At 35.1% G+C, this 12,114-nt stretch overlaps 1 protein-coding gene across 1 annotated transcript in view; it reads left to right on the top strand.

Moving 5' to 3' along the window:
• LOC139982813 (uncharacterized) overlaps positions 1 to 12,114 on the top strand; it is an 890,000-nt gene that overhangs the window by 277,830 nt on the left and 600,056 nt on the right. The window contains exons 24-28 of the mRNA XM_071995913.1: positions 3,410 to 3,445; positions 8,553 to 8,731; positions 9,585 to 9,661; positions 10,782 to 10,840; positions 11,206 to 11,325. Of these exons, the coding sequence (XP_071852014.1) occupies positions 3,410 to 3,445; positions 8,553 to 8,731; positions 9,585 to 9,661; positions 10,782 to 10,840; positions 11,206 to 11,325 (471 nt within the window). The remainder of the gene's footprint in view (positions 1 to 3,409; positions 3,446 to 8,552; positions 8,732 to 9,584; positions 9,662 to 10,781; positions 10,841 to 11,205; positions 11,326 to 12,114) is intronic.

Below are 12,114 nucleotides of genomic sequence, written 5' to 3'. Positions count from 1 at the left end.
GTTGCAAATGGTACAGGGGAATATTTTCAAACTTAATGGTCATGTGATCTGAGGTCACCAAAGGTCAATTAATGATAAAAAACTAGTATTTTTGCGATAACTTGAGGACGAATTGTCAGTTTGGGTAGGGGGTTGCTTCAATGTAATCCAATTGTCGACCCGCATCTGGGTGACCCTTGACCTCAATTTGACCTCTGGTGACCTTTTCGTGTTTTTGGGATTTTTACAGTTTCGATGCTATTTTCAGATGTTAAAGGTACCTTCTGATTATAAATGTCAATAGGTTGACCCCCGGGTGAGCTTTGTGTGTGAAGTTATACGAGGTCAAAGTTAATTTTCAGACATTAATGCAATAACTCCCAATGCCAAGGTGTGACAAGGTTGATTTTTTTGGACAAGTTGTGAATGGTGTAGGGGGATATTTTCAAACTTAGCGGTCATGTGATCCAAGGTCATCAAAGGTCAGCTAATGCTAAAAAAAAACTAGTATTTTGTGGGGAGAAATTGGTCAAAGAAAAAATGTGTCAATTTTTACAGATTTGATGCTCTATTTAGCTCTCACCGATCAAAAATGTCAATGGGTTGACCTACGTGTGACCTTTGTGTCTGAAGTTACGTATGCAAGTTCAAAGTTAAGTTTTAGACATTTAATGCAATTAAATCCCAATACCAAGGTGTGACACGGTTGATATTTTGGGACAAGTTGTGAATAGGGTGGTGGAACATTTTCAAACTTAAAGTTCATGTCATTTGAGGTCACCAGTGTTATCATATCTGTTGACCTGCTTGTAGGTGACCTTATTCTTACATTTTCGACGCCACATTTAGATCTCAAAAGTGCCTTTTGATCAAAAATCCGATCACATATTGTGATCACAAAAGTGTTGGCTATAGTGTTGGTTACTTTATGGGTACATGTAGCACCACTATTACTTGGACTATTTGAGCCCAATCTTGCTTGATAATATTATGTGTATTGTCATATACCCCAAGCAAGGAACCACAGTGCCCTTGGGCTCTTGTTTGTACTAATATTTAGCATATCAAAGTGGCGATCACATTTTCTCTCTGGGCAACCAGAATTTGGGAAAAATAGAGATCTAGTCGCCAAAGGATTTTCCTCCTGGCGACCTCATTTACTTGGGAATGAAAAGGGGGTGGTAATGCTGGTCATGATTTTGGTCATTTGCACATATGAAAGAAAGAGACACTGTTTTTATTACTCCATTTCAAGGGTTCCGATCATATTTTTTTTCTTTGGGGGAGGGGGGTGGTGTGGGGGACGGTTATTGTATTAGTGTTAAATGGGAATACATTATAAAATAGAAAGAAGCACTGTAGTAGTATGTGTTGCTCTACTAACCCGCTTCGTTGTTCTGTTGTACAGATACCATAGCAACCAAACGTATGCAATCACTAGACAAATATGACTATACCGTATTTTTGTATATTGAGGTTATTTCTATCAATATGTGCACTTTAACATGTTAGGAAAAGTAACCTTAAAATTATTTATAAAGTCAAAGCTCAACTTAAGGGTCACATCTGAGGTTTTCATTGAAGTTTCAAGAAACCTTTGGGTAACACTGTTTGTACTCTCAGCACTATGAATAGAGGGCAGTATTATGAGAAATATTCAAAAAGGCAAAATACTGAAGCTGTCTGAACTAAAAAAAAAGGTTTCAAAAGATTTGTGTTACTCCCAGCGTGTTTTGAATGCATTAGAGGATCTCGAAGTATTCAGGGGGTGGGGTGTGGAGGGGGTTTACTGACTATGGTATAGTCGGTAACTGGTAATGCGTTTTATTGTTAATTGATCATCAGCTAATTGTCATATTCAATATTTATTGATAATTATGTGATTATATAATAAGTTAGAGGATAATATATTATCGGTGGCATTAGAATATTACGCCAAGCCATAGTGGAAAGTTCCCAACAGTATAGTGTCGAACAATATATCACTAGTAGTAGTATACTGTATTGGTATTGGTAGGACGTCTAGGCTTATTAACTTACAACAGCTGCTGCGCTAGGTAGGCTACATTAATATAATCAACTGAATAACCCGCAAAGCTGCATGGACCGATGGTGAAAGATTAAACAACCGAGTCTACTAAAAGAGCTCGCAGAGCAGTAGTCAACGTGCACGCAGGGCAATGCCCGAAATATAAAGATAAAACCACCGAAGTTCTATGCGGTAAAAATGTACTAGAATAGCTAAGTGACTTAAACAGTGAATGCAAGCTGTGAGTAAAGCTTCACACGTTGCGGAGGTCTCAAGACAAGTCTTTCCAAAGTAAGGGAATATAACTTACTACAAACCTCCCAGTTGAGGTCGCAACTGACAAATGCCCAGGGTAACTAAAAATAGGGAAACGATACAACTTAAAATGCATCTGTTTAAGTTTGTCTCGTGATATGCAAACTACATATAATAGTCTCATGTAGTGTATAATGTATAGTATTTCAACAAACTCATTTAAATTTAAGGCAAAGTATTGGGAAAAAGGCGTACGGATTTTGTATTGAAGAAATACTTGCAATGCGTACTGTGTTCATATTGCAATGTTTCAATTGACTATGAATCAAAACAAGGATAGAAATATTTATTCATAACATAATTTTCTACAGACTTTAAATACAAATACGCAAGTGACACGGCAAATTTAGAAGAAATACTCTATTGAGGGGATAAGACAATGTTATGATATTTCATGAAATTTGTCAACATTAAAAGATCTACACTTGTTTACTTTAATTTTCGTTTTCTTTCCTTGTTACTCCATTTTGAGATTTTTTCTACCAATTGCATCTCCCAAACTTTCATGGATACCGTTAAGGGTTAGCTAAACGATATCAACATATCACATAAGATGGAGTTGGGGCGGTGGGGAAGGGGGTATGGGCGGGAGTAACCAATTTACTGCTTCATGGGATATTTGAAAAGTTTCCATTGTTTGTACATTCCATCGATTCAACCACGAGGATTGTATAAACAGTTCTATCTTTGAATACTGCCCTCTTTACCCTTCTCGTCATCTTCTCTGTCGTCCTTGGCATCCATCCAATCATCTCAGTGTGAAGTTCCCCATTATGACGTCACTCATTGTTTAATGACGTCACTCAGTGTTAGATGAAAGGTTTTAAAACTAATGTTGTCTTCCTATAAAGCTGATGTATGTATTCATGTATCAAGTCTGTGCATCTAACAGTGCAGGACAAGTCTGTCTCCTATATTGACTTTAGTGTGCTCAATGCAGATGTGCGTTCACCTGTCAGGAATAGGTTACTTCGATATTTGTGAAGATATATAATCATAACTTATATAATTTTTGCCTCGCCCTACTATATTTTCCTGAACACAGTTTCAACATATCATAATAATTAATATTTTTCTTCCTTTCAGCAGTGTGATGATGATGGTAATCTACCAGAAGAAGAGGTAAGAGAGACACAGATTCATGTTCCTGTTAATTTGTAACGGTAATTTAGTAGCAGGCAAGGAGGTGTTTATTACTACGGAACAAAGAAATAAGACAAAAGAGTATTATACCTTGTTTCTCATCAGGGAGGAAAGATTGATAACCAACGTTGAAAGAACGGGGAACAAAGACAAACCAGTAACAAGTTATATCTTGTGATGATTATATCACTGTACTCAATGTCAAGTTAAGATAGGGTTTTAATAATCTTCCTTCCTGGCACACAGTCACAAAATGCTAATCAAAGAACTAATATATATTTAAATACTACAATGTTTAGTCAGATGTTATGGAGCATTACAAGCCAACACACTCACTCACACAAAAATTTGAATATTGCATTACAAATATCAACCTTCAACCCCCTCAGCCCCCTCCCCCCACTTCCCCTCTCGACATTATGCTTAACGAGTATTTGATTTCTGTTGGGTTATAGCATCAATATTATTAATTGTGATACGAGCGTGGACTGTAACATAACATGACTATGCTAAAGTAGAAACCATTCACTGTTGAATGTGAGCATACCAAGCTGTTGCAATACCAAATATATTAGGAAACTATGGATACAATATAAACAGTAAATGTTTTAGTACCTGAGGGATCACATGCACCAGCTAAGTTACAATGAGGATCCCTTTAGACAAAACTGACATGATAGCAAAGGTGTAGGTATTAAATGAAGATGAACCTACGAGGATGTGAGGTGACTCCTCAACATTTCCAACAAAAGTGAAAAAAAAACAAACACTGTAATTGGGCAAAATGCTTACCCCAGTTTTGATGTGTCAGGCCAGATCGGAGAGATATAAGAAACAATTTATAGAAGAATGTTTAGAAAAATTGATTGATTTTGAGCAAAATCTGATACTGTTAGTATTTAACCGTGCAATCGTAGCCATTTAATAACAATAAAAATACCAAACTAATATAAAACTTGTCAATTAGAGATATAGGACATCATTATATTTCATTTTCTAATAAATGAAATTTAATTTTTAGAAATATTTAGTGTAAATATTAACCTCAAACAACTTTGCCTAAAATATTTACAAACAGACAGCGCATGTTACTCCAATCAGAAGGTTTTTTTTCTTTCTTTTTATTTAAATTTGTGTCATCATATGTCATGACACCTGACTAGTCTAGCTATTAACAAACAATATCCCTAGAGTCAGTATGTGTCAGTATTGAATAATGTCTTAGTTTTCCAGAATAAACACAGGAGCTGTTTTAAGGCATGTTATATCTAAATTACTGCAGCGCTCTTAAATGTTAGCTACCTTACACTTACAGCTAGCTAATGAAAACACAAGTTCTGCCATAACAATACACAAGGGTCGAACCCGGTCTAGCATGGTCAAGAGAACCAACTAAAATAACTATCCCATAGATGTCAAGAATGATGACTTATTATAATGATTAGAATGTGAAACCTTGCAGCTCAATTGAAAATGGCGACTCCAGTTGACGAGACCAGTGTTACACTCTACATTAACAGACAACACAGTAACTACTGTAAATCATTTGAACCACAGTAACAACTAGATCGTGCTATAAATCAGTAGCATGTACTATTAGGATGTCAGTGAGAACTGAAGATATGTTTAATCCCAACAAATCCAGCTTATTTTTTGGGATTACAATCCTAAGAGTACATGCTACCGATTTATCAGCATGATTCAGCTTTCACTCTGGAACAAAGCTTAAAGATCTACATTGTTTTACTGTAAACTCTGTGTGAATCCGTGCAGTGTTAAAACATGTTGGAACATTTTACTGCATGGTACCAATGTGATAGTGCATTGTGGTATATTGGTTCAGTCATAATGATATGAAGATGAAATCCCCTGGGATTGAACATTTGATGGTTACCAGCAGGGAAGACGATGGGGCACGGAGATAAGTGAACAATTCTTCAATTTTCAGTAATCCTGTTTTACACAGAAATCACTTTTTGATTCCTTGCCCGAAGGCTCAAGGAATCTATGCGATGGTGATTGCGTGTGTGTGTGTGATGCCCTTGGCTCGTAAACACGATAACTCAACAAAGGCAACCTGGATTGAAGTCATACTTGGTACATAGATGCGCCATACACTGTAGATGAACCCTAATGATTTTGGTGCTCATTTCATGAATAATGAGGAGGTCACGGGGTCAAACGTAAACATCTTCAAATGCTAAGAACTCCGCAACCAAAACTCAGAATTAATTTATACTTGGTATTCATATGTTGATAGAAAGCGGGTACATGGTGATATATTTCGACATGATATTATGCATATTAATTAGTGGGCGGGCTTAAGTTGATTTAACTAAAATACTGTAGCTTGTAAACACGGTAACTGAACAACGACAAATTGGATTGAAGTCATACATGGTACATACATGGGCCGTAGTGATTAATATTTATTTAAACAATGGTATTGATGTAAATTATGCGTACTACAGCAAGGGGACTGGTATAACCCAGGATTAGTGATATATGAAATCTCTGATAAAGGTATAGGTTTACTGTATTATTTAGTTCTCGTCCGCAGTCTCTGAATACATTAAAAATAAAGCAACATCTGTATCAGCGGATATCACTGGTCGTGTCTAACAACGAAGAAAAATAAGCGAACACTAGACAGAGACCAAAAATGTAAAAGAACCATAGGGACTAGATGTACCGTACTTGAAATATCCTAATTGGTAATATTAGCTCAATATGATAACATCAAAGAAGTTATCACATCAAAGACGTTATCAACGCAAAGATAAGACACTCGTTCTTTTTGTACAGGGGGTTGGTAAAAACTACATGCTTTCGGGGGCAGGGAGGGGGTCTGTGGGCCTTCTCCAGAAAAGGGTTCACTTTAGACTTCAATGATACCTTCAGAAGCATACTGTAGTTTGACTTATGTTATGTCTAATATCTGAGTCTTAACACAACATTGAGCTTTAACTTCTTTACAATGCTGTGTTAGTTTGAAATGCTAAATGGTGGTGGTTGGGGGGGTGACCCCATCACCCCACCTGAATGTATTGGCAAACATTAACATCGATTATCAAGTGAGAACTCGATTTCATAGGCATGCAAAAGCGGGTGTCGGGTGTCACAGACTAAAACGTAGGTTTCTTGAAATTGCTTAGAAACTTGGACAGATTTATTGTTAAATGTTATAATTGTGTATGTCTAGTCATAATAAAACAGTGTTAGGAATATACATACTGTACCTTCCTCCTCCACAATGTTTTTGTATAGAGAGTGATGTCTTTAGTCTTCATACAGTTAAAAACTAACATACCTAAGAAAGTGGCTGAAAACAGACATATAAAACCTTAGTTTACAAACTGACATACTCTTACGACATCGGAAATGTGATCACGTGATTATGACGATAATTTGTCTAGTCTTGTAGCTCCATAATTTTACTCCATTTTAAAGTAATGTAATGTTTAATACAGTTTTAAACAAACATACCTAAGAAAGTGGCTGAAAACAGACATATAAAACCTTAGTTTACAAACTGACATACTCTTACGACATCGGAAATGTGATCACTTGATTATGACAATCTAGTCTTGTAGCTCCATAATTTTACTCTATATTAAAGTAATGACAAATACTTCTAGTTTTCTTTTCTATTATCATCGTAGATTTCATGATCTTTGATGACGTCACTGATGTTGAGTGTTCTCTGATCAGTTCATCGTCTCATGAATTATTACAACTTGATCTGAGCATCGAATACTCGACTAACATGATTTGGTTTCTTAACGTAGTCCACCATTTGCTCCTATTTGAGTTGTTTCACATGTTGTATGTAGGATGAGTGTACAACTGACCTGTTATATTAATGAGATGATAACAATGCTAAACTGATTGGTTATATAACTTAGAGGATAATGGTTGTTAACTGATTAGGTTTTAAACCGAGATGATAAGATAGTAAACTGGTCAGTCTTACTGAGATATAAGGATTATAAAGTATCAGCTATATTACTGAGATGATAATGATGGTAAACTGATAAGACCAACTTTAAGGAATCAACTAGATTGATTACTTGGCTGATGTGAAGTTATCATCAAGGGAAACATAATCCGGTGAATATAATGTTTACGGTTTCAATCCAGATCAATAAAGATTAAATCTACACTGATAATGTCATTAGGCTCTTTCATTTTATTCATACAGATCTTGGTCAATGGCAATCCCGTTCAGCTTCTTAACCCTACTTAAATCATTCTTATAATATTGTGTTATTCTACTCTATTACATTTTAAACTGACTCTTGCCAGCCAGCTCTAACATTTTCTTTAAGTTCAATCTGCTGTTGATTTAAGCAGCCCATATGTACTCATGCTGATACAAGAACCAAATATAATTTTAATTTTAATGCAGTATATACGCAGTGATAGGGCAAATTCAATAAACACACGCAACTGTTTTGCAGTGACACGCTAGTGGAGAAAGGTATTTCAAAAGCATTGCACCTAGATCGGTATTAACCATTACTCACCATAACGTAGTTTTTAATAATTCTAGCTGTTATATTGGCATGTATTATATGAAACACAGCGACAAGAGTGTAATATGACCGACCAGTAAGTAACCAACAATCCCAGTCCACCGAATACTACCATCATTTGATGATATTCATGGTCGATTCACGGTGGAGGTATTTAACATTTGACGTCTTCAATCCACCCTGTCCCTGACATGGAGTTACAAGCTACAGTACTGTGAGGCTATTAACCATACTGATTGTTCTAACTAATCATTTGGTATAATCCTTTGAATTTACATTACCAAACATTAGAACATCACTTATATCCTTCCTGTTAATGCTTTAATGACATGCGCAAACACTCTTTGAAAGTATAATTTAATAAAGTATGTAACACGACTATAATACAATAGCACAGTTTATCTTCAAGAACTGTCTGGAGAAACAATGTATTAGCGACACACTTAAGTCAATGAAGATTTGTTCGAGATTCCATGATAAATATTTACGTATGCCCTTGAGCAATACTTTCCAATTGCCAACATGTTCTCCTATATTTAATATCTTTCAAGGATTGTGAGGAAAATGTTAATGTACGTCACTCTGGACTCAGATTGCATCAATGGTTGACGGCAGAGAAGAAACACATAGAGACAGATCAAGTAAATGAGGAGCCTAGGATACTTACAGAGGAAGACGTTACGATGATGTTAAGTTATGGGCTACATTCTGTACATTTAAAGGAGCTGTCGTGAGTATAACTTTGGTTGACGTGACTTTGGTTAACGTTAGAATGTTCGTTTGATTTATAAACGCAACGTCTTAGAACTCTAAACGTGGTATATGTATGTTATAAGTGTTACAGAATAGCAATAGAAAAAGTATACAAATAATTAATGTAGAGCCTTGAGAAGAGTTTCGATCCTTGCGAGACTAGTTTCGACGAATATTACTTCTTTTCAAACTGATGCTGGCCAATAACAATCAGCGTGTTCATCTAGTCGCTAAATATATACATACACACACACACGCATATCTCTACATATATAGAATCTTTTGGTTAAGTATTTAAACATGCATTTTTCTAAAAGGAAATGATGCAGCTACATAGATGCAAAGGATCATCGCAGTATGCTTTTTTATTAGTTATACCTTTTATTATCATAGATGTCTAGTATATTATCACATGAACAACAGTTATAGTTTTAATTTTCCCTTGTTAGAAGTTTATCGTCGTTTTTCCCTTGGTGGAAGTGCATGGGACTTACGATATAGGCAGATAAAGTAAAAATAGTAACAATAACATGTAAGGGCACCTGTCAGCAGTATAGGGTTGAGTTAAATATATAATTCTACCTGAACGCGTGTGTAATCCTTGCTTCATGGCGCATTTTATAATGCCCTTATAACATACATCTTTCTTCATAACAGTCAAGTGACGCATATCCTATTCTAATAGGCTAGTGCAAAACGTGTATCTTACCATAACGGAGTCTCCGGGGATTGGCAAGTAGTTGTAAGGTTAATGGTGTCTTGATAAAATTGAAACACTTATTGGTCTTCTGTTCGATAGTTAAACTCATATCTTCATTTCTACTCAAAAGGTTTGCAGGTTGCACATTGCCTCTCTCCTTCTCATCGGAGTCACTTCCTATAGACATGAGGTCAAGGGACATTAAAGGTAAATCAACATTGTGTGTAATGCAGTTTATAAGGAAGTGAATCATAATATTTAGTTATCCTTTTCCACTCAGTGATGAATATTAAACAAGTACACTTATCCATCTGCAATGATTCAATTTTACCATAATAAGCATTTGAAATAGATTTCTTCCCCCAAAAGAACAATTTTCCTTTCAGTTTAATTCAACGTAACGTTTAATTACAAACTTGCTTCAGAATATTTGCACTATTTTACAATCAAATACCAATATATCTTTCTGGTGGCTAGAGTTGTTAAATTTCCAAAATTGTTCAAACTGTTGTACATGTTCAAGATATGTCATTATAGCATTCCGTATAGTAAATGCATGTGTTCCTTTTCTTTTTATTTAATTCGGTGATACTTTGTAAATCTGACAATAACGTAGTGAATGACTTTATTTCTAATTTCAAGCTAATCATGTATCAGGTTTTAAGGACTAATTATCAAGAAGATTATGATAGCCTTAGTTAGCTTGCGAAGACCACTTTCCAGAGCACTCAATTGAGCACATACTTTAATATAATGCATGAAGACTCATTCAGTCAACATAGGATACATTTAATGAAATATATAGTCATATCTCGAGTTAGTAACAATAGACTGACATGGATTTCCATGTAACAGTGTGGATTATTTTGACTTCCATTGCCTATCACCCAAAAATCCATACGACTGTGGTTTGACCTTTGAAATCATGTGGACTTCTAAATATGTGTGATAATTTAAATGAAAGAAAATAATGATTTTTTTCCTAAATGTATCAAGGTAATGTGTTTGGTAGATTCTAAAATTAATTGTCCATGCTTGCAATAAAGTCATATTATTAATTAAAATACTATTAAACTTACCGTCATAAACACATACTAAAATGTTGCAGATTGCAAGCAATTATTGAAATTATTAAAGTAGAGTTGTCAACATATAAACGTCTTAAACATTCTAAAGGCAAAGGAAATGACTCATAGATTAAATATTCACTAAGGTGAATGTGAAATACTGTAAATACTTCTAAGTTAATATGTTACTCAAAGAACTCATCTCACATTAATATTATGTCTATGAGTACTGATGGATATGTACATTCTTTTCAATGTAGTCTGTTGGAGTCTATTTGACAGTGAAGTTCTACTAAATGTTCAATCTGGCCAGTGGGAGGTAAGTGTACTCAGGAACTGGTTGTCATAATTTATAAATACTATCATCGTTATTCTTGATAAAGAGTTGGTTATTGGCAAAGTTGTATCGATACCTCTTTTTCTGGCTTGTATTTATTTCTTATCCTATGCTACCGTAGCTTCCATTATGGGAGTTGGTAGCTCTGATAGTATTTAAACTTAATATTAAAATTTTAATAGAAATATAAAGTTCATGTTATGTATTGTCCATGTACTTATAGATGTAGTAAACAATTTTAGTGTTCATTGCTACAGGATGACCGTATTTCTCATTAACCCTTTTTCCTTTTTTTTCAACACTGACATTACAGTTCTTATAAATTTATTGATTCATTACGTTACCAGCTTAAAGACAAGGAATCGCTGCATCAACTTTGTTCAGAAGAGGTCGTTATCACAGATAGGGATCACTATTTACAACAATGTTTAAACATCATATCCGTACAGACCGCATCATATCATAACGTAAGTCGTTCAACGTTCTTAAACTTATTACTTTTATTCTTGTTTCACACCATTTTTTTCTATCTGAATATAAATTTGGGTTGATTGTGCGTATTCACTATCTTTGAATCACATTATGTGATTCGTATGTAACTCAAATTCACACATTCACAGCCTACGGTGGAATTACGACCTTCCTTAACGGTTTCGAACCTCTGGGCATACAATCAGCGTCCATAGCCGAGTTAGTTAGAGTAAGCCAAATATGTCACCAAATACAGAACTAGTATTATTCGATATAGGTGACAAACGCCGACAGTGTAATAAAGTGAAAAAGATGGAAATAAAAGAGAATTCCCTGATCTGCAGTGCTATCCAATCTTCCACATGTTGTTAGAACATTACCATCACTGTTCTACACTAACCATTAATGTGATTACCATCACATGGAGTAAATATCAGATGTTGAACAATCATTGTTTTTGTCAGCAAACATTGAACACTTCCGTCGAAAATGGTAACTACAGGTTGAGTAGGTGATACCCTAATAGCTGTCTTCAAGATAATGCAATTAACCTAATGAAGAGAAAGAAAGTGATGTGGATGAGAATTAGGTTGTTATGATTGTAAGTATTGAGAATGTCAGTCGTAAATAGTTACAGTATGTCTCTGGATAAATACACTGTATACATGGACATCCTTGAAAGTACTGTACACTTCAAATTTCAATAACCAGGTAAGTGTCAAATAAATTTTCCAGTATACCATCAAAGATGAACAAGATTGTCTGGTGTCTGGGGAATTGGCATA

The sequence above is a fragment of the Apostichopus japonicus genome, chromosome 16, assembly GCF_037975245.1.
Source record: "Apostichopus japonicus isolate 1M-3 chromosome 16, ASM3797524v1, whole genome shotgun sequence".
NCBI classification, from domain to species: Eukaryota; Metazoa; Echinodermata; class Holothuroidea; order Aspidochirotida; family Stichopodidae; genus Apostichopus; species Apostichopus japonicus.
The sequence above is the reverse complement of the archived record's forward strand: the minus strand, read 5'-3'. Positions and strand labels throughout refer to the sequence as shown.